At 34.7% G+C, this 25,147-nt stretch overlaps 1 protein-coding gene across 1 annotated transcript in view; it reads right to left on the reverse strand.

The window, feature by feature from the left end:
- FBXL17 (F-box and leucine rich repeat protein 17) overlaps positions 1-25,147 on the reverse strand; it is a gene marked incomplete at both ends in the record, with an annotated part of 549,061 nt that overhangs the window by 357,191 nt on the left and 166,723 nt on the right. The window contains one exon of the mRNA XM_084233627.1: positions 13,428-13,535. Coding sequence (XP_084089753.1) covers positions 13,428-13,535 — 108 coding nt within the window. The remainder of the gene's footprint in view (positions 1-13,427; positions 13,536-25,147) is intronic.

The raw sequence follows: 25,147 nt of genomic DNA on the forward strand, positions 1-25,147 counted from the left end.
TAAAAAAAGGAATCAATCATTTGATTTCCTACTATTAACAAAGGAGTCAGAGACTCGTTTAAAAGAGGATGCAGGTTTGTTAAACATATTATTTCTTCAACAATCTTCATTTCTGACATTGTCACTGATTAAATTACTCCTGGAATTATCAGTGTGTCCCAATCATCCTTGATAACGAAGGGATGAACACTTGCCAAGCATGAAACAGCTTAGTCAACTCAAACATTTTGATGAATATGTTAAGGTAAATTCTTAAAACCCAAGTCAGGAACTCTCCCAACACTGAATTAGATTCCACATGTTTTATTTGGTTGTATTTTGTTCTACAATAACAGTTTTGAGTGGCAACAATATTCAATTTACAACACATTTAAATTAGAACTCAGTAAGTTATAATTTCTGATTCCCCTAATCATATTCAATATTAAGAGCTGAAAACAAATTACACAATATTTGAGGTTAATAACTACTCTATAGGCAGTATATCAGTTATCAGTAAGAAACGATAATTAGAAAAGTTGATGTGAAGTTTTCATTATTAGATACACAGAACATACATTACCATTAAGGTGGAGGCTATAAATTTTTCAAAAATCATTTGCAAAAGTTTCTTAACAATGATTTCTAAAGTAAATCACTACTTCTGATACAAAAATCAATCCATCTGAAATACTGTTATCTGTTGATCTATGAGTTGCAAAGCCATAACTAATTGAGATGTAATTAAAAACCACAATATACTGGGCCTCCCCTGGTGGCACAGGTTGGTTGAGCACAGCACTGTGAAGCTGTCTGAAGCCTCTGCAGCGCAGGTTTGTCGATCCCGGCCGGCCAGGGAGAATCCCACATGGCATGGCAGACCTCTCCTGTTTTGCCCACTGCTCCCCTTGGCAGCATATTTCAGTAGATCTGCCTGCTTTGCTCCCTGCTCTGTCTCTGGTGAATCATCTCACCCTCCCACACATCTGGCCTGTACCCTGGTTCTTGTATGCATAAATAAATAAATCTTTAAAAAAATAATCACAATATAGGGTCTTCCTGGTGGGGCAAGTGGTTAAGATACAAGCTATGAAGCTATTCGTAGCCATTGCAGCACGAGTTCCATTCCCTGCCAGGAAGCTACCTACATGGTGCAGCAGACCTCTCCTGACTCGCCTGCTGCTCCCCTCAGCAGTGTATTTTGGTCGACCTGTCTGTTCTGTTGCCCGCTCTGTTTCTGGTGAATTCTTTCATCCCCCACACCTGTGGCCTGTACCCCAGTTCTTGTATGCATAAACAAATAAATCTTTTTGAAAAATCACAAAATGTAGTGTACATGTAAAGTAAAACTTTAAATTATCAATTTATAATGTACTTTAAAATTAGTATTGTGGGTGGGCCTCCCACCCACAGGTGGCACAGCAGTTGAGCGCTGGGCTGAGAAGCTCTGCAGTGCCGGTTCGATCCCCGGCTGCTAGGTGAGGGTCCCACATGGCGCACAGACCTCTCCTGCCTCCTGCTGCTCCCCTCAGCAGTGTACTTTGTCACTCTGCCTGCTCTGCTCTCCCCTCTGGCTCTGGTGAATTCTCTCACTCTCCCAACCCGCGCTTCTGACTGTACCCAGTGCTTGTATAAATAAATAAATAAATCTTTTTAAAAAAAAAAATTAGTATTGTGGGTTACTTATTCCTCTTACACCAATAAAAGGCATGACTAAGATTTTTGAAAATTAAAAAACAAGTACTAGCATGGTAGCATGTTGTTTATAATTGTCACTCAAAACCATCAATGTTATCATTAAACCAACATGTAACTAATAACCAATTACTTAAATAATCAGTGCACAACTATCTTCCTATTTATTCAAATATTTTTCTTTACATCTTCTTTTGTGAATTGACATTATAGATTATAGCACTGAGAAAACATCTGGATTTTATTCTTCCTGGGAACATAAATTAAAAACTATCTTTCCATAAGTGGTGTTCCCCAACCTCCTAAAAATTGAGCTCCCATATGATCCAGCAATTCCACTCCTAGGTATCTACCCAAAGGACACAAAAATATTAATCCAAAAGGACACCTGCACCCCTATGTTTATTACAGCACTATTTACAATGGGTAAGCTATGGAAACAACCCAAATGCCCAAAAATATATGACTGGATCAAGAAGATGTGGTATATATACACAATGGAATAATATTCAACAATCAAAAAAGATAAACTCATGCCATTTGCAGCAACATGGATGGAGCTGGAAGGGATCATGCTCAATGAAATAAGCCAGAGGAAAAAAAGAAAAATACTCGATGGTCTCACTTATAGGAGGAATGTAGAGGATCCAAATAAGGGGTCAATGGGGAAAAAGTAATTATAATAAAGTAAAAATCAAAATCAACAGACAACTATAAACCAGAGATATTCTGCAGGGGGCGGGGGGAGAAAGGAGTAGGATCAAAACCAGGGTGGGAAGAGCTCAAGGGACCATCATGATAAATCATGGGTGAATTGGTGGTAGGAATTTCATGGGGGCTGTAACCGAGGTGAAAATGCATACATTGTACAAAAATGAAAAATTATATAAAAAATATATAAAATTAAAAAAAAAACTATCTTCCAGTAATTAAGCAACTCACCCTCTTTCCTATGTTGCAATTTGACATGACTTTGTAGTTCCATTTTCCTTAATTGTTACATAACTAGCTACCTCCCTATCATAGTAGTTACAGCTTATCTGAACTCAGGACAGCTGCTTAGACAGTGGAAGTCTAAGGAAGGGTCTAGTGTAACTTAAATCTTACATTAAGTGCTAGTTTCTGTTTTGTGCCTTGATCTTCATTGTTACAAGATTCTCTTAGAGGAAATAAATATCAGTTTTGTACTTTTAAAGGTGTTCTCGGCAAAAAAAACCCATCATGACACAGAATGGAATGTACATCAGTCAAGATTTATACCAGGAAAAAAGAAACCTCTGTATTTACTGAATTACAAAAACAGAATTTCATTAAGGCAATTGGTTATTCCAATGAAGTAGAAGCTGAGGAGACAAACTGGAAATGACAATACAAGTCAGAGATTTTGCAAAGTCAGGAGGCCACCTCCACCCCAAGGCTGGAGTGACAAAAGGAATAGTCAGCGTTGCTGGAACCCAGAGGCCAGCATCATCCAGTACAAGCTGGAGCTACTGGGGATCTCCCCAGGACTGAAACTATGGAGGATATAAAGCTGTTGCCAGAAATACCACCCGAGAAAGGGTAACTTATCCCTTGCTTTGGCCTTCCTGCCCCCCACTAAAAGCAGCCTGCAGAGAGTGTCCCTCATGGCACAAAAGGGCATGGGTAGAGAGAAGAAAGGATCTGAGGAGAAAAAGACATAGGACTAGCACAAAGAAAAAAGGAAAAAAATGACAAAGGGGAGGCCAGTTTCCAACATCAAAAAGAAGCATTCTGTCTAATGGGACCTCTTTATAACAATCCAAATGCTGGAATAATTGCCAGCGTATTCCTATACCTTCCCAGGGTGCTGACCAAACTTGTTTTCTCTTTTGAATCCGATGAAAGCTATAGAAGTCATAACTCGAACTGCTTTCTCAGGAACAGGAATATTGTTTCCTTTTTAAAGATCCAAGATAGATAGCCAATTGCATGTTGAAAAAGTACCTCTGATCAAACATAATAACCAAGCATTTCCTCTAAGGACTATAACAGAGAAGCTCCAGTGGATAGCTTTTTCTTAGGAAAAAAAAAATTTGATGACCAATAATCCCACAGGGATACAATCAATTGAAGAGATGTCTACAGTAGGGAAACAGCTATCTTCCTGAAGGTTTTGTAAATATGCTGTGATCAACAGCTTTTGTGTAAATGCCTGTGATACCTCTGGGCTGGAGAGCAAACATATGAGGAGCTCAACTGCCTGTAGACAATGAACTCTATTGAGCTCTATTACTGGGCCAGTGTGGGGGGAAGTGGAATGTAAAACCAAACTTTTTCTAAAATCATTATGGGAAATAATGAGTAATAATATATAGGCGCAAATTCAGTTAAATATTGAGATTCCAAGATAAAATTTCAGAACACACACTCCCACTGTCTCATGAATAACTTAACTTTTGTCTAATAAGAGTCATTATGGAAATGAATTCCCTGTTTTCAAAGAACGTGAATATAATAAAGATGTGACAGAATTTATCTTTCTTTAGATCTTGGAGTGATTCTAAATCATTATTATAAATATGACACAATGTTTTAAAAAACTGTAAATAAAAATCTGATTATTTGGATTAACTGTGATTAACAATTGACACAGTAGGTGTATACTGCATTTAAAATAAGTTTGTGAACGAAAATAAAATATGTACATATGCAGGCCCTTCCCATGGCTGACAAGACCTACCCCAGTGCAGTGAAAATAGTATGTACATAATATAGTTGAATTAATTAAAAAATAAAACACTTAAATATTTTTAAATGTTAAAAACCATATAGTGAAAGTAACTCAATGTTTTATATCAATTAAATGCTCATAAAAATAAATTGGATTCTATTTAACTATAATTCATATTTTTTTAACTAATAAATGACTTCTGCTTACTATTTTATTTTACTCAGTAGCATATTCCTTCATTAAATTACATTATAATTGGGGCTTATTCTCATTAAGCCCCAAATCTGGTTTCTCTAATTTGGGCAGTGTGTTCTGGTGATTTAGAAACGGTATTCATTTGTGGACAATATCACTATTTAGGTATAAACCACAAGACTCAGTGAAGTAGATTCACACTGATCCTTAAATAAAATTTCTCACAAAGCAGTGTGAATGAATTTGAAAGTCTAAGAAAGCATGAGCGCAACACTGCCCTACTATCTTTCTTGGATAAAGACTGACCTCATGTGTTAGAGACCAGATAAATAAAGTTGAAATTCCTTTTTACAGAATACTTGCAATAAAAACCAAAATTTATAAACAAATACATGATGAAAATTCAATGAGTGAATTGAGGATGATATAAGCAAAGTAAAATAATATTTAAAATATAAAGCCAATATCCAACCAAGTAAGACACTATCAAAAAGGCCCTTATCAAAAAGATTGCCAAGCTTCTTTATTTCATATTTATGTATTTCTATTAAAACCTGAACCAACCACTTTACCAAAGGATAAGTGAAATAAAGAAACTAATTTGTTCAGTTTATTTGTTAGGGTTTTCATATCTGAATTGTTTGAAAGATGAATTCATTTATTTCACTAATGTCACCTTGATAGATTCTTCTACTATAGAAAATAAAGCAAAAATATTCATTATAACTAGAGTATGATATAACTAGAGTATGAGCAATAGAGTTATAAAATACCCAAATAGTAGCCTCACTGAACAGACATCACTGACTTAGAAAAAATAAATGTTAGAAATTGGTACAACTTTATAGAACACCGCTTATACTAATTTAGGAAAATAAAATTCAAAGTCCCTAATTTGGGCACTGACAATAAGGTACAATAGGATATATCCCTGATTTAGTGGACTGCTACAATAGGGCTTTTTAAAATTATTTTATTAAAAACACTACTGTAGTTGTTCAATGATTAGCTTAAACAATTCAGTAAATTACCCTTAAGAGGTCAGCAGGGAAAAAATAAAGATCAAAAAAACAGGATTATTGATCTTAAAATTTATCATTGGTATGAAAGTAGTAAAAAGGATCATATAAAGTTTTTAAGTGAGATTTACTTTCACAAAATTATTTTACATTTTTGTTTTAATAAAATAATATGAATAGATTAGTACTAAAGAATTTTAAGGAACTTTTATACACAATGTTGAATGTTTTCCTCATTAGTTTATTCACTTTAATTTTCAATTGTTTCTTTTCAACTGTTATATGCCAAAAACTTTTCCTCCGTAAACGCAGGGAAGGCAGATGTTGTTATTATTCTCATTTTATAAATTAGGAAACTGAGGCAAAAAGTTGGGTTATTTACCCAAGGTTATATATCAAGTAGTCTTCCATTAGCTTTAATGATAGTAAATAAGTTTGGATTGCTGTCCCTTGCAAATGCCTAAGAAAAAAAAATCAGTTGATCTTATCAGGCTTACCAGGATAATCATCACCTATATATATTCTCAACACTCAGTTTTTGGTTCAACTTAACTGCTGAAAGGATAAATAAAAAGAACTGAAAACCTGGTCAGTCAAGAAGCATCTCCCTTAATGTTTACTGGGTCATATTCACTAGGAAATATTTCAGAGATAAATGAATTTAAGAGCATATATTTTTGGGTCCTCCCCGGTGGTACAAGGGATTAAGCGCAGTGCTGTGAAGTATCCACAGTCTCTGCACGAGGTCGATCCCTGGCAGGAAGCTACCCACATGGCCCAGAAGACCTCCCCTGATTTGCTGCTGCTCCCCTCAGCAGTGTATTGCAGTAGATCTGCCTGTTCGGCTCCCCACTTTGTCTCTGGTGAATCCTCCCACCACCACCCCACACCTCTGGCCAGTGCCCCAGTTCTTGTATGCGTAAAAAATATAAATTTTTAAAAATATACATATATTTTCCACATTTTAAAATATCACAGATATTTATGATTAGTAAGAAACAAATGAAATGATAATCTATGACTAAACAATAATATTAACCCTAAAGTAGCAGTATGCTCTTCCTTTAGACAAAGGCATTCTAAATTGATTGGTTGTCTAGAAACTTAAAAAGCGAGCAAGTTCATCTTTCATTTCTAGTGTCTGAATAAACAAAAAAGGAAGATCAAAATTGAGTTAGCTGCATGAATGGACACTCTTTTGGTTACTTATGTTAAATTTACTGCAAAAATCACTTTTGTTTTCTTTTGAAAGCATTTCACACTTTCAACCATAAGCACTTTTAAAAATAATGTGTTTTTTAAAAGTTCCTTAAAAAAATAAATAAATAAAAAGTTCCTTAAATGTGATTATGGCACAAGAAAATACCAGAATTTGGACATTTTATTTAGCTGTTTTGTTACCTTCCCAGAAATCTCTGCCTAAAAGCAAAAACAAGCAAATATAAAAATCTAACCAAAAGCATACCTGATATATCATAAGAATTCAGCTCATGTATAGAGACTAAAGAATTGAAGCAACAAAAAGATCTAATGTAGCATCAGAATTAATACCACTAAGCAATTAATACTCACAACTTTAAAATATACCAAATATGACAAATATGAATTTTTATGTAACATACAGTAAAAATGAACTTTTGGTCAAAATTTCTTCACCTTTTTCTTTAAGAGTCATTTAAAATAAGCTCTTCCTAGATAGTGATAAATAATTTGAATTGGTCTGATATAAATCAATTCATAACGGATTGGTGACACTGAATTCATGAAAACATACAATGTCTCTGAATCACACAGTTTGTAAACCAATGTTACCTCAATAAAAAAATAGAAAATAAAAATAAATTCATGAACATATAGCATTTCTGAGGCTTACATTCCAACTATATATAAAAATAGTTTGTGACTTTGGCAGCTCAGACTTGATGAGAGAATTTGTTCAAATATTTAAGTATTCATACTACTTAAGATGCTATGAAATATTTAAAACAAAGTAACTTATGTTAAAAATAAAATAGAGTCACCAATGTCAAAGCACATATCTACTTTGGGAAAATAAATTAGACAACACCCAAATGGACTATGGGATCAATAAGGTTAACACCCCTAGATGGACTTTGCTGAATCTACACTGAACAACCGACACAATGACCCAGAGCAAAGACTCTTAAAAAACTATAAAAATGGCAACTGGACAACAAGCAATCTGCAGACACATTTTGATCAGTTTGTTGCCATTTATCCAAGTATTGACATGAAGCACTCTGCTCTTCTGACACTAGATACAGCCCACAAAACTTGAGAGAAAGCTCCCACATGGCACTCACCCGAACATAAGAGATCACCACCTGAAAATGCTTCTGCCCAGACCATCACTCTCACTTGTTGGGGCCTTGGTTTGCCAACAACTATGTTGGACAATATTTAAGAATGTTAGACTCACAGACACATTAGATTGTGAGTTGTTAGAATGCTTGCTGTGTGGATTTGAGTACTTGTAACTCATTTACTCTAATTGTTAGGTTGGCTGGTTTTCACTTGTCACCCAACTGTTTTTTATTTGATTAGCTGCAAATAAAATGACATTATGGAAAGACAAAGTGAGTCTAGAACATTAATTCTGTCCACAAGACCCCATAGGCCTATTTATTCAACTGATTTTTAAAATAACATTATAGGTCAATATCATTATCTTGAGCATTCCCATTATTATATATTCTTTAAAGTATGATATTGAATAGCATTATCATGCTACATTAACATTTGTAACTTTTTGAGCCCCTGAAAGTATTTTTATATTATGAAAAATTTCAAATACAAACATACAGTAAAATGTACCACCACCGGGCCTCCCTGGTGGCACAGGTGGTTGAGCACAGTGCTATGAAACTGTCCGCAGCCTCTGCAGTGCCAGTTCGATCCACACCAGCCACGGAGCAACCCACATGGCGCGGCAGACTTCTCCTGTCTCGCCTGCTGCTCCCCTTAGCAGTGTATTTCGTTCATTCTGCCTGTTCTATTCCCCACTCTGTCTCTGGTGAATCCTCTCACCCTCCTGCACATCTGGCCTGTATCCCAGTTCTTGTATAAATAAAATAAATCTTTTTTTTTAAAAAAGTACCCCCACATTCTATAACCCAGCTCAATTACCTCAGTTTTGCTATTTTTGTCAAATTTATGGGCCTATTCACTTTTCTGTTTTCTTCTATTTCCTTTGTAATTTAAGAAACAAATCCATAACATTTCACCAATAAATATTCAAGTGTATATCTCCTACTGGTAGTTTTAAAAATATAATAGCTACTTGATGAGTTCTGCCATTGCTACATTTTAAAAACTTTATCAGTAATAGCTACACACTAAATTTCATTTATTTCCACTTTGATCTTAATTATTTCTTTTTCTCTGTTTTCCTTGAGTTTAATTTGCTCTTCTTTTATAAATTTTATAATGTAGAAGTTAAGGTCATTGCTCTGAGACCTTCTTTTTTTCCTTGTATTGGTCTTCACTGCTTTTAATTTTACCTAAAGACTATTTTAGCAGCATTACACTATATCTTACATACTGTGTTTTCATTCTCATTTGGTTCAAAATATTTTCTAATGTCCCTTTTGATTCCTTCTTTACTCATGAGTTGGTTAGGATGCACAAGGGAGATTGTCTATAGGTCTCTGAGATTCTCTATGCAGTTGTCTCCACTCTGGTACTCAGTCCCCTGAACTCTGGCAGCCTATGTTGCCCTAGACTTTCTGTTCTGTCTCCATTCAGAGAGACTTCTGGGTATTGTCTGGGTTATACCTCCCTGTGCTATGAGCTAGAAACACTTTCAAAGCATTAAACAGAAGCAAGTACAGGGATCACTTTTCTTAGTATCCAATATTCATTGTTTCATACATATCAAATGGTTTTCGGTGGTTGTTTAAGGGAAGAGAATAAAACTGGTCTTACTACTCCATCTTAGCTGGCTAACAAATTTCAGTTTTGCTTTATTTTATATATATCATTATGAAACCACATTTTTATTTATTTTTGTTTTAATCCATTGCAAGCATAGGCCAGTGGAAGTCACTTCATGTTGGCTATTGGGTCCTTTGGACATGTTTCTACTAGTCCCTCTAATGATAATTAATATGTGGGTGCCCTGATTGAGACACTATGGGTTAACTGCACATTTGCAATAGCTAAATTTGTTTTTTTAAAAAATAAAAGAGCAAGGGCCTCCCCGGTGGCTCAATGGGTTGAGTGCAGTGCTGTGAAGCAATCCGCAGGCTCTGCAGTGCCGGTTCAATTCCCTGCTGGCCGGGGAGAAACCCACATGGCTTGGCAGACCTCTCCTGCCTCGCCCGCTGCTCCCCTCAGCAGTGACTAAGGTCCATCTGGCTGTTCTGTTCCCTATTCTGTCTCTGATGAATCCTCTCACCCTCTCGCATATCTGGCCTGTATCCCAGTTCTTGTATAAATAAATAAATCTTTAAAAAAAAAAATGGAGCAAGATAGAACTGTTTTACATTTGTAAGCAGGTATACTTCAGTAAAAAGAACTCACCTATGTTGGAGAAGACCCGATTGTGCTATGTAAAACAAGTCACTAACATGTTCACAGTTAAATGAAGACCTCCAAAGTTCTTATGGTTACTTTATAAATAAAGAGCTCTAAGTTTCCAAATGCAGTCTAATAATCTTGACACTCTTTATTTATTTACTTATTATTTTAATTTTATATATATTTTTACATCATTTTTCATTTTTGCACAATGTATGCATTTTCATCTTGGTTATAGTCCCCATACAATTCCCACTCCCCCTTGTTTTGATCCTGTTCCCTCCTTCCCACCCTCCTGTAGTATGTCTCTATTTTATAGTTGCTTGTTAATTTAAATTTTTACTTTATTATAATTAGTCATTTTCCTGGTCCCTTATTTAGGTTCTCTAAATTCCTGCTAAGAGTGAGACCATCTGGTATTTTTCTTTTTCTTTCTGGCTTATTTTGCTGATCATGATCCCTTCCAGCTACATCCATGTTGCTGCAAATGGCATGAGCTTATCTTTTTTTGATTGCTGAGTAATATTCCATTGTGCATATGTACCACATCTTCTTGATCCAGTCATCTATTTTTGGGCATTTGGGTTGTTTCCATAGCTTAGCTATTGTAAAAATTGCTGCTATAAACATAGGGGAGCAGGTACCCTTTTGAATTAATGTTTCTGTGTCCTTTGGGTAAATTCTCTTCATAACCTGCATGCATTCAGTCTTACGTACTTCTGGACTCTCATTTACAAAGTGAGAACAGCTTAGAAGCCTTGCTGTTGTAATATCATTTGATATTAGCAGAATCTATCAGAAGGTCATAGGTGTGTAGTCAATAAAAACTGGAAAATATTTGAGAGTCTAGCCAAAGGACCATAGTAATAAGATATCAATATTTTCCATCTATTCCCAATCTTTCATCCTTTTGCCCTTGGTTTAAGATTCTAAGATGTCACAGAACCCCAATTTTCATTTCAAACTTACTAAAGCCTTGACATTTCTTAGTTTCAGTGAGAACTCCATTAAGTCCCTTCCAAGCCAATGATTTCTAAATTCATAGATTCTCCTGGGCATAAAAAACTCTACAGAGATCATCTAATCTAGCCATATGTCTTTACAGATAGGAAACTAAGGCACAGAAATTTTTATGCCATTTGTCTCTATTAGCAAATATATAGTCAGAGATTTAATAAATTAAGTTAAAGAGATATTCTAAATTACATTAAGTTAAACATACTGAGAGACCAATTAACTTTCAATAATTGGTATCTCACATTTCCCTAATCATTTATTTAAAAATTATATAGTATGATGATAATAAAAGTAACAAAAATTTCAGGAATATTTATATATTTACAGATATTCTATGAATGTAAATTACACATTGTATTAAAACTGTCAAAATACATGCCTTTTTTAAAAAAAGTACTTTTATTATATTACTATTTCATGTGATAAAACAATTAAAATAGCTTCACAAAGCCTAAATATGCTTAAAATACTACCTTGCCTTTCCTTCAATCTAGCAATGTTATATCACAAACTGGTCTTCACATCAAAGCAATGATGTTGAACAACAAAGATAATCCTCAAAACTTTTCAAACCAGCTTTGGCATGAGCTCAATAAATTCTGACTACTGACAGACCAAAGTAGCAATCTCCAGAAAAATCTTCTCAGCTAATCGAGCCTTCCAACTCCAACATTTGCTATAGTTGCTATTCTGTCATAGACAATAATTTTGATCTTTTAAGTACCAGTGTTCCATAATTTTTGGCTATCTCAAAATGCTCAGGGAAGTACTTACTGATCTAATAAGTCTTGTTTTTTTTCTTTAATGAGTACAATTTCTAGTGATCGTAAAAATCCCCCATATGGTCATTAAAACACTTGTTGTGCACAATCTGTTCATCCAAAAGCATTTCTATTCTACACCATAAACAGCATTAGATGTGACTAGGAAAATTATTCATTTACCAAGATGTTCAGGCCAAGGTTATAGGAAATGAATAAAAAATTATGGTCACATATGGCCTTGGTTACACTAAGATGTTCTGATAGAGCAATAATTGAGAATAACATGCCTACACTCTCTGCTAGCTTCAGGCTCTGATCCTCAAAATACAATTAAAACTGATCAGTCATTTAAGACACAGGACAATCACAAGCTCTGTCAGATATACTAGACTAGAACAGGGATTTGATGTTTTTTTTCTCAAAGTTTGCTTTGATTTTCCAGCAATTTAGATATTGCAGCATCCATTTTATTATTCAAATTAATATTTACTCAGTGTTCTTGATACTGTTGCAAAAACCTTGCATACATTACTTCGGTTAGCACAGTGAAAAATAATTCACTGAATTACTTAATAAGTGCAGAGCCAAGATTCAAACTCAAACTGACAACAGAGTCCAGGCCCCTACCACTCTGACTTGTTGCCACAGTCCTAAGTAAATCATGAACCTCGGCTTTTTTCATAGGGAAGAATAAGAAACATTATTTCCAACTAAACTTAAATTTAAAGAGACTCAGACACATTAAGCCCAAAGAGACCCGGGATCTTACCTGTTTTGTTTCAGCCTTGTGCTGCTAATAGAGCACTGTCTAATAGTGGGGAAATGAGGATGGTTGAGTGCAAAGATTAATCAGATATTAAATGGAAGAGGGAAGACTCAAGTACATTAATCTATGCAGTGACAAATTTCAGATAATACATAGGTAAATTTTAAAATCACTACTTTTTCTATTGCATGTTAGAATTAGCTTCAAATTGTTTTAGAGCCTGGAAAGGTACACACATACATAAGGAAGAGATCACAAATGAACTGGCATTTAATCAATGTTAAAATATAAGATTCTACAAATTTGGTATAAAAGTGAACTCTCTGAGCTATAGTTAATTTTTATGTACATTTGCCTTTCTTCACCTTACATATTCCACTCAATCAACCACATGACCACATTTTCTTTAAAAGCCAATGTCAGTGATATGTGAATATTTAAAACATAAATCAATGCCAGCTAAATGTGACATACTAAGTTAAAATTTCAATTATTTTGTCACATTGATCAATTTCTTTAATGCATGTATTTCATAATCATTTGCAATGAAAAAGCAAAAAAGTAAGCTGCTTTTTAAAATAACTATTCCATTTCAGAAGATCTAGGTTTGGTATTGTTGCCTTAGACCAATTTTAACTTTATAAACACTGGTACGCTTCTATAGTGGTCTGATCATTGCTCATTCAAGTACATTTGACAATGGCAGGTTATGACAGGAACGATATTCAGAAACACTAAGGCGATGTAACCATAGTACCTACCTTGGTTAGGTGAATGACTCCTTTAGAAGTAACCGAACAACCCATGAAGCCAACATACTGGAGTTCAGGACAGTGCTCAGCAAATGCTTTCACTGATTGATCTGTCACCTAGGAAAGAGACATAAAAGTACTTGTATTAGCATTCTGGTGAATTTAATTAGTATTATGCTCCTGGCATCACTAAAGTTCACTTTCCATTGGATCACTGGAATCATTATATAAACATGCTGCAATAGCACCAGTGGTTTAAGAAAAAATCCTCCCTTAACCCCACATCACCTTCTTTTTATCATCCCACATTTTCATTTACTTTTTCACAGAAAATGCCTCAAAAGTTATATTCACTTCATCTCTCCAAGATACATGCACACACATATATACCATTTCATATTTTATTGAAATATATTCACATATATTCCAATGGAACTGCCACCAATATCTAATTGCACATGTTGACCACCTCAAAAAGAAGCCTCATGCTCATTAGCAATCACTCTGCTATTCTACCCTTTACTCCCAACCACTGGGAACTATGAATTTGCCTAGTTTGGTACAGTAAAATGGCAGGCTACAAAATCTATATACTAAAATCTAGTGCATTCTATATGCAAACAATGAACTGGACAGTCAGAAATCAATAAAACAATCCCATTATAGCACATAAAAAATAGAACAAAATACCTGGAATAAACTGAATAAAGGAGGTGAAGAACATGTATAACAAAAACTATAAAATATTATTGAAAGTAATAGAAGACGCAAAGATACTCCCTGCTCATGGACAGGATGAATTAACATTAAAAAATTGCCAAATTACTCAAGGCAATATACAGATTCAATGCAATCCCTATCGAAGTTTAAATAGATCGTTCAAAGATTTAGAAGAAACACTTTAAAATTTATGTGGAACCACAAAAGACCTTGAATAGCCAAAACAATGTCATTACTCAAGGCTCTTCTTGACCATCCCATTTAAAACAAAACCAAATACTGCCACCAGACACTCTTACCCTACTTTTTCTTCATAACATTTATCGCTATCTGATTACATTGCATGCTTATTCAAATATTAGCTTGTTGTCTGTCTTCCCCTATCAGAACATAAATTTCATGAATGCAAGACATCCTTCCCTCCTCTACCACATTAGGGTAACCAACCATACTGGTTAGCCTTGGGCAGTTCCAGTGTAGTATCAAAACTCCCAAAGATGGAAAACCCCTCATTCCCAAACACTCTGAATCATCTGAACCAGATTGCTCATTAGTCCAGTCAGTCCCACTCCATACCATCAGTATCTTGAACAATCTCTGACACTCAAGAAGAAATTGAATATTTAAAAAAACAATGCTTCTTTTTCTCCCCCCTCCTCCCCAATCATGCACCATTATTATAATTTTTCTTCCTTTTATTTATTTTTAGATAAAGAGTCTACTTATATTTTAATATATTTTTATTAAAAATGACCTGATACTCATGGATTTATTTTTTCTTATGTAATTAATACATGTTAAGTCTTTAAAATAGGAGGGGGAGGAGAAGAGGTAGGACATTTTTACACTAATAGCTTTGAACTTTGATGTCTCCAATGGTCAATTTTTTTGTCAACTGGACAGTGCAATGTGGTGCCCAAATACTTGGTTTAAAATATTCTGGGTGTCTCTGAGGTAGTTTCTAAATGAAATTAAGGTTTGAAAGAATAGACTAAGTAAAGCAGATTGTTTTCACCAATGTGAGTTAAGGCTCAAATTGAAGGCCTGAGTAGAACAAAAATGTTTAGTAAGAAAGAATTCAATCCCTCTCACTTTTAGAGCTGAGACATCAATCTCCTACCTTCAGACTCAAACTTGGACTGGAACTTACACCATTTGCTCTCCTGTTTCTTAGGCCTTGAATTCAGATGAGAACATTCCATAAGCTTTCATATGTCCCCAAATTGCCAACTACAACTATAAATGTTGGCATTTTCTGCTTCCCTAATTACATGAAACAATCTTTTATTTTACAATAATCTTTTTATACACACACACACACATACATACACACATCCCTCCTACAGATTCTGTTTCTCTGAAGAACTGTGACTAATGTAATACATATTAGAATCCCTTGAGGAATTTATTAAAAGTTCAGAGCCATTGGTGTGAGATCCAAGAATCTGTATTTTTAATAACCCCTGAGTGACTTTAAGGCATGTGAAAGCTTGAAGCCCCAGTGCTGCAAATAAGTTACATTAACATATTTTGGCATTTTTACCTGGCCCTGCTTTAAACAAAGGGCATAATGAAATTCCTTTTTTATGTCTCCTCACCTCCAAAAATTCTGTCTAATTCTTGTAATTGTGTTAAAATTTTCTTTACTGTTTCACAAGGTATAATTTATTTAAAAAAGGTTCAAATATTCTCTATCATAGACTTAATTTCAAATTTACTTTCCTCACATTCAACAAGAAATCAATAAGTTAGCATCTTTGTTAGTCTTTCAAATAGCAAGCAGCAACTCATATCTCCTTTTCATTCACTTTAATATAGGTGCCTCTTGGGCCTCCCCTGGTGGCACAGTGGTTGAGCGCTCGGCTGCGAGGCTGCCCACAGCCTCTGCAGCACTGGTTCATTCCCCGGCCACCGGTGAGGGTCCCACACACAAAAAAATTTATTGGTACCTCTTCATTGTATCTTCCTTATCTATTCTGAATAGCTATTGTAAAATAAAGGTATGTGGCTAACATTAATCCTAAAACAATCACAAGAACATTTTCTTAAAATAATAAAACCAACAGCATTCCTAAAACATCTGATAAAAAATTAATTCTCCCCTCAAAAGTAAAGTATGACAAAAAATAAGTAAAGAAACTAAAGCTCTAAATAAGGACCTAGAGCATTTGGGCTTAACAGACATCTATAGAACACTAAACCCAAAAAAAATGGAGTACACATTTTTCTCAAGCGCACACGGATCATTCTCCAGGATCCATCACATACTGGGGCACAAGACAAACATCAACAGATACACCAAGATTGAAATCATACCAACCATCTTTTCTGACCACGAAGGCATCAAACTAGAAATAAATCATAAAAAGAAGGCAAGGAACTATCCTACCTCATGGAGATTAAAAGCCACACTACTGGAAGACCACTGGACTAATGAGGATATCAAAGAAGAAATTAAAAAATTCTTTGAATTGAATGACAAGGAGGACACCAATATCCTAAATGTATGGGATGCAGCAAAAGCAGTAATAAGAGGAAAATATATAGCAATAGAAGCTCACATCAAAAAACAAGAAAGAACTCAAAGAAACAACCTAATCTCGAAGCTCAAAGATCTAGAAAAAGAACAACAAAAAAACCCCAAAACCAGTAGAAGAAAAGAAATAATATAAACCAAAGCAGAAATAAATGAAATTGAAACTAAAAAAACAATCCAAAAGATCAATGAAAACAAGAGCTGGTTCTTTGAAAAAATAAATAAAATAGACAAACCCCTAGCCAGGCTCACAAAGGAAAAAAGGGAGAAAGCACAAATACACAGGATCATAAATGAAAGAGGAGAAATCACAACGGACACAGCAGAAATCAAAAGAATAATCAGTAACTACTATGAACAGTTATATGGAAACAAGTTCAACAATCTAGAGGAGATGGACAAATTCCTACAACTCTACAATCACCAAAAGCTAGATAAAGAAGAAATAGAACACCTAAACAGACCAATTACAAGTAGCGAAATTGAAATGGTAATCAAAAACCTCCCCAAAAACAAAAGCCCAGGATCTGATGGATTTACAAATGAATTCTACCAAACATTCAGAGACGAATTAGTGCCTATCCTTCACAAACTCTTCCAAAAAATTGAGAAGGAAAGGACAATACCAAACACGTTCTATGAAGCCAATATTACACTAATACCAAAACCGAATAAGGACAACACAAAAAAGGAAAACTATAGGCCAATCTCCCTAATGAACACTGATGCAAAAATCCTCAATAAAATTTTAGCTATCAGAATCCAACAATGTATCCATAAGATAATTCACCACAACCAAGTTGGATTCATTCCAGGGCACAAGGATGGTTTAACATCTGAAAATCAATCAACGTTATCCAACACATCAACAAAAAGAAATATAAAAGCCATATGATAATATCAATAGATGCTGAGAAAGCTTTCGACAAAGTGCAACACCCATTCATGATAAAAGCCCTTGAAATCCTTGGGATACAAGGAACATACCTCAACATCATAAAGGCCATCTATAACAAGCCAACAGCCAGTATCATTCTCAATGGTGAAAAGCTGAAAGCAATTCCATTAAGATCTGGAACAAGACAAGGATGTCCACTCTCACCACTGCTTTTCAATATAATACTGGAAGTCCTAGCCAGAGCAATAAGACAAGAGAAAGACATCCAAGGAATCCAAATAGGAAAAGAAGAAGTCAAACTATCACTATTTGCAGATGATATGATAATATACATAGAGAACCCCAAAATCTCCACAGAAAAACTAATTCAACTCATCAATCAATTCAGTAAAGTGGCAGGATACAAAATCAATACGCAAAAGTCAGTAGCCTTCCTATACACAAACAATAAATCTGAAGAAGAAATAAAAAAAAAACATCCCTTTTATTATCGAAACAAAAAAAATCAAATATTTGGGAATAAATCTAACAAAAGAGGTAAAGGACCTATACAAAGAAAACTATAAAACACTGTTAAAAGAAATAGAAGAAGACACAAAGAAATGGAAAGACATCCCCCGCTCATGGATTGGAAGAATAAACATTATTAAAATGGCCATCCTATCAAAAGCAATATACCCATTCAATGCTATTCCAATCAAAATCTTAATGGCATTCTTCAAAGAAATAGAACAATTATTGATGAAATTCATATGGAATCACCAAAAACCCCGAATAGCCAAAGCTCTACTCAAAAAAAAAGAAGGGAATGGAGGCATCACACTCCCAGACTTCAAACTATACTACAAAGCCATAATCATCAAAACTGCATGGTATTGGAACAAGAACAGACATACAGACCAATGGAATCAAATAGAAAATCCAGAAATAAACCCACTGATTTATGGTCAACTAATATTTGACAAAGGAGCAAAGACTATGCATTGGAGCAAAGAAAGTTTGTTCAATAAATGGTGCTGGGAAAACTGGGTCGCTACATGCAAAAGAATGAAGCTTGACCACTACCTCACACCATACACAAAAATCAACTCAAAATGGATTAAAGAACTAGACATAAGACCTGAAACCATAAATACATAGAAGGAAATATAGGCGAAACACTACGGGATTTGCACATCAAAGACATCTTTACAGACACATCACCCAAAGCAGTGATAGTGAAGACAAAGATAAACAGCTGGGACTACATCAAATTAAAGAGCTTCTGCACAGCAAAAGAGACAATAACAAAAACAAAGAGAAACCCCACCAACTGGGAGAACATTTTTGCACCCAACACTAATGATAAAGGACTGATCACAGAAATCTGCAAAGAGCTGATGAGACTCAGCAACAACAAAGAAAATAATCCAGTCAAAAAATGGGCAGAAGAGCTAAAAAGAAACTTCTCTGAAGAGGAAATGCAAATGGCCAACAGACATATGAAAAAATGTTCAACATCACTTGTCATCAGGGAAATGCAAATCAAAACTACCATGAGATACCATCTCACACCAGTGAGAATGGCACATATTAAAAAAACTAGCAACAACAAATGTTGGCGAGGGTGTGGAGAAAAAGGAACTCTTCTGCACTGTTGGTGGGAGTGCAAACTGGTCCAACCACTATGGAGAGCTGTGTGGAGATTTCTGGACCTACTAAACATAGAGCTTCCATATGATCCAGCAATTCCACTCCTAGGTATTTACCCAAAGGACACGGAAACATCAATTCCAAAGAGCACCTGCACCCTATGTTTATAGCAGCACTGTTTACAATAGCTAAGCTTTGGAAACAACCCAAATGCCCAAAAATAGATGACTGGATCAAGAAGATGTGGTACATATATACCATGGAATATTACTCAGCATTCAAAAAAGATAAACACATGCAATTTGCAGCAACATGGATGGCGCTGGAAGGGATCATGCTCAGCGAAATAAGCCAAAAAGGAAAAGAAAAATACCGGATGGTCTCACTCATAGCAGAAATCTAGAGAACTTAAATAAGGGACCAGGAAAATGAATATAAGAAAGTGAAAATCAAAATCAACAGAAAACTATGAACCAGAGACAGTTTTTGCGGGGTGGGGGGCGGGAGGGGAAGGATTGGGGTCAGAATGGGGCATTTGCAATTGTATGGGGGAATATAAAAATAAAATTTATTATTTAAAAAAAAAGTATGATTTAGTGTATTAAGATTAGGATGCCACTGATAAATTAAAAATGGACCTTCCTGATACTCAGTTTTCAAAAACATTATGTTAACAAAGAATATTTAAGACACTAAGATTGCCTAAAGCATCAATAAAATCATTCCCTATTAAAAATGGGGAGGAGGAGAAACAGAGGTTAAATACATATGATCAACTAGTTAAATATTCTTATATCCATCAAGAAGAGAAGAGGAACTCAGATAAGGGTTCAGGATGTAAGAAAGCTCAAGTAATTAGAGATTTCAGGGAGAAGAAAAAGGGTGCTAATTTTTTCTTGTGAGTCTTTCTATAGTTCAAGCCATCAGAGTAAAAGAGTTCAGAGAAACCTCCAGCATAGCACCCCTGAAAGTCAATCAAGACTATAAATCCTGGGTTACAGAAACAATAGGCTTGAGAGTATTTTAAGAGACTAATGAAAATGCCTTGTAGGACTTAGGTGAGATTTGGCTCCAATTCCAAAGATAGGAAAATTTGGGGCTAAATGTCTGGTAGGAAAAATAGTATGACTGCAGGAGGAAAATTCTATATTAATTTCCCTAGAACTCTAGAATCTGAATAACTCATTTCAAATCCCACATGGAGCATTTACTAGCTGTGAGATTTTGAGCAAATCACTTCAACACTCTGTATTTTATTGTTTGTGCTTCTATAACAAAAACAAAATAATAATAGGCTTCCTAACAGATAAAATATGAGGGTAAAGAACACATGTAAAATGTTACAAACAGTGCATGGCACATTGTAGTTGCTTAACACACTTGAGCTATTATTATCACAATCATCCCAAATGTCTCTTCTTCTGTATTTTAATTCGTAACCAATTAAGGGGCTCATATTTTTTTTTAAAGATTTATTTATTTATTTATACAAGCACTGGGTACAGTCAGAAGCACGGGAGGGTGAGAGAATTCACCAGAGCCAGAGCGGGGAGCAGAGCAGGCAAAAGGACCGAAGTACACTGCTGAGAGGAGCAGCGGGCGGCAGGAGAGGTCTGCGCGCCATGTGGGACCCTCCTCCGGTGGCCGGGGAGCAACCGGGGATTGAACCGGACCGCAGATGCTGCGGGCAGCTTCGCAACCCAGCGCTCAACCGCTGTGCCACCGGGGAGGCCCAGGGCTCATATGTTTTTTAAAAAATAGTATAGTATAGATTATGTTAGCTTGTTTACTTTCCTGGCCAGTCCATGCAATCCTGATCATAATTTGTGGGTTGTCATAAATATTATGTTTTATATATCATGAGGAAAACAGGGATTATTTAAGAACCCTTATTTATTAATACTACCTCTAGTTTAAATTAGCATGATACAATTATTTTATTAAATTCAAACCATGAAATATAATTTTAGCTTTCTATTATTAAAAAACTAAAAATATATAAATTATTAAAAAAATTCAAAATATACAGAATATATAAAATATATAAAAATAGTGAAATAAACCTCCATTTACTAATCATCTGATTTCACTATATCTAACTTATGTCCAAACTTATTTCATCAATAACTTCATCCACTTCTAATACATCACATTTATCTTGATATAAATATTTCAGCACATCTCCAAAAAACAAAACTCTTTATTTAAAATCATAAAAATAATATTACCATCAATTCAGCAAAAATATTCATGTGAAACTTAAAAGATGAACTAAATATAGTATTTATGGATATAATAGTCCAACACAGTGATCTTCAAATCTCATTAAAATTTTACCACATTTTTACAAAAAACTGACCCTTTGTCAACAAGGACACTGAAATTCCTAACTAATCATTTTCTAAACGTCTAAAATTCCATTAGTGTCCAATGAGAACTGATTGTTTGACTGCTTATTTGACCTTCTCTGATTTGTGCTCATTCTTATCTCACTTAATGTTAGTCCAGATTTGGAAAAATCACACTGGCTGATAAAAGGAAATTTATAAGTTATGCATTAAAGTACTGTGAAACAGAAAGACACTGGTTCAGCAGTAATGGCCTACTTTTGTGTCTATTAAAAAGATGCATGATAAGTTAAGTGTGACTTAACCACTTTCCTTCCATTTGCTGACCAAATTTCTTTGACTAATACTGCTTTAGTTTATTGAAATCCAATATTGGGGGGGGATCTAATTGAAACAAAAGCATTACTCTTTTCTGCATCTATTCATCCACTTCTCTAAAAAGGTATATAATAATGAATGCAACAACTATAGGAATATGTAGCAATAATATTTAGAAAGTATTTCCTAGTACATACTACATTTTTTGTACTTGCCCAGTGAAATAACAAGCAGGTCCCATGTTCCATTTTATAAATACAGAAACATAGAAGTTAAAATAACTGCCCAAGGTTACAAATGAGCTAAGTGTTCTTTTCATTAACACATACTCAATAATGGACTTAAAATACAACTAAAGAATCTATGTAAGCACTGTACTTGAAACAAATTAAATAGCAAGTAATAAATAAATATAATTGAATAATAAAGTAATTTTATAAACGGGAATCTGATCATATCATTGGAAAAATGCCTTAATTCTCTGAAAGTCAAGTCTCTTCCATTCTGTCAAACTTTATTTAATGTCTAAATAAAACCATTAAATTACAGACATGGTTAGTTTGAGAACCCACAGAAGGTAAGACAAAATCACAAGAGTATGACTGAAAGCTAAATTAAAACCACCAAACAGATCACTTATCAAAATTTGATTGTGTATATGTATCATGCATTATGTGAGAAAAGAGGGGGGAAATAGAAGTAGGACATACAACTTGAATTTTCAATCACCTAACTTTGAATGAAATTTCATCATAAAGGATAAAATGAACTTAAATCCCAGAAGACTAATATACAAGGAACAGTGACTGTTGACTAGCAGAGGAGCTGCTTAATATTTCAAAAGGTATATCAAAGTTCATAAAACAAGGGATAGGCCAGCCATGATAAAGGTAATTTACTGAGTTTTCTAAACTGTCCCTTGTTCTTTCTTTTCCTACCTAACTGAAATCTGCTCCTCCTCAACTTCTGCCTGCCTACCACTTCCTCTCCATGCCACATGTTGTCCCTTCCTGCATTTCCATCTGTCACCTTAATTCAGGTTCTTTCCTTTACTTTTTCTTATGTTTCTTTTAAGTCTTTCACCCCACTGTCACATGCTTTATTAACTGGCTAGTCATAATATGGTTGAAAGCATTTTAAATTCAATTACTATACTATTTCAAATCAGTAATATTAAACTTTTATTTTCCTCAAAAAAAAAAAAATTAAGGTTTCATGAGTCTTTAAGAAATCACTGTACTCAGTGTGCCTACATTGCAATCCAGCTCCACCTCTCACAAGCTTTGTGACTTGAAGGAAGTTACTTATTATGCAAAAAGTATGAAAATGAGGTATGAAACTAATGGGGTTCTTGTGAGAATTTCAAAAAAATACCAGGTATTGGGCATATAGCATATAAAATGCTCAATAAAGATTAGTCACCACTCAATGCATGCGCTTCCTTTCTCCACTTCCTTGGTGCTGGAATTTTGAAAATTAATACACAAAGTTAACTTTATTTTGGGAGGGAGAAAAAAAAACAAAGTTAAATTTTATTCTCACTGTTATAATTTATAGAACATAAATTAGCACTTAATGAAAATCTTTGTTATATGTTCCACCTACCAAACAAGAAGTCATTAGAAAACTGTTCTAATGTGTACTTGTTCACCAGGCTGAAGTTATGTTTCTGGAAGAAAACTGCAAGTTCAGTGGGGCTTTTTAATTGGTAAAAAAATCAGTAACAAATTTAACAGGTCTATCTGTACTTTGCAATATATTTAAATTATAGGCAACAAAATTAAGTAATCCAAGGAACTTTATTTTATTAAGATAAAGTGATTCAATTTTTAATGTTCTAACTTTTTACTCTTAACAGTACTTGAATAAGACATTGTTACCACTATTGTTAAAGTCTTTGGAAAGCACAAATACCAATTTAAGATTTGAAAAACTCTTAAATATACAAATCTGGAGAAATAAGTAGAATAGCAAAATTATTAATCTATAATTATAAGGAAGGTTTCCACTAAGGTGTTTAACTCATAAATGTATGAGCACACTTGATTTAAATGTATAATATTCAATACAAAATATTCTATAACAATACAGAATGCATCCTCCCCGGGAAGTTGGTGTATAATATGCAAAAAGAAAATGCACAGAAGCAAGAGCACAACCTTCAAAAAGTCACTTGTGTTTGTAAAAATATTTCCGACTAGGCTTTAATATTTTAACAGGATAAGATGCTTTCCCAGATGAATAAAATCTAACCAAGAAATAAAGTCCTAACAATCTGTATTTTAATCATAAATGAAAGACAATAATTATTTGTTTTAAAAAAGAGTACAAACACCTTCCTGTATGAATATAAAACATTTCTTACATATTCATGTTTAACATTCTTTAAACAGGAAAACCTATCATCAAAAAACAAAACCTAAAATTAGGTTATACATTTTTCATCATGTCAGACAAATACATTCACAGCTCACTAAATGATCTTTCTTATGTTTCAAACAGCTTATAAAATCCCACTATCTTTAATAAGATTCCCACCATAATTGGAAGAAAAAATGGTGAGCCCACCATCCACCTTGGCTTAGACCATTTGATACACACACTTAACCTTCACAAAAGATATCATGTTAGGTAACATGAATGTAAAAAGGGACATTTTCCATCTATTCTGGAAAAGAAAAAAGTAAAAATGTTGTATTTTTAAATTACAATCACAGAAAGGCACAGCTCATGTGGTAAAATGTCATGACCCAGATTCCTCTCTCCAGGTTGTGGGGTTAAAAGGATGTTTGTTTGTTTGTTTGTTTGTTTAAAGATTCAAGCACTGGGTACAGTCAGAAATGCGGGAAATGCGGGAGGGTGAGAGAATTCGCCAGAGCCAGAGGGGAGAGCAGAACAGGCAGACTGACGAAGTACACTGCTGAGGAGAGCAGCGGTCCGCAGGAGAGGTCTGCACGCCATGTGGGACCCTTGCCTGGCAGCCGGGGATCGAACTGGTGCTGCAGAGGCTACGGGCAGCTTCACAGCCCAGCGCTCAATGGCTGCGCCACCAGGGTGGTCCTTAAAAGGATGTTTTAAAGTATTTTCCTGAGAATGGTCTGTTTCCCAAAGAACTAGTTAATATATATTAGTAGCACAGAGTATGAGAGAGTATACTGCTCAATAAACAACCGCTGAATACACTAATGTATAAATGAATGAATGAATGAATGAAATTCAGAAAAGAAAAACCCTAACAGTAAGGACAAAGACAAATATAAATCAAAATAGCCCTATT

The sequence above is a fragment of the Talpa europaea genome (assembly GCF_964194135.1).
Source record: "Talpa europaea genome assembly, chromosome: 5".
NCBI classification, from domain to species: Eukaryota; Metazoa; Chordata; class Mammalia; order Eulipotyphla; family Talpidae; genus Talpa; species Talpa europaea.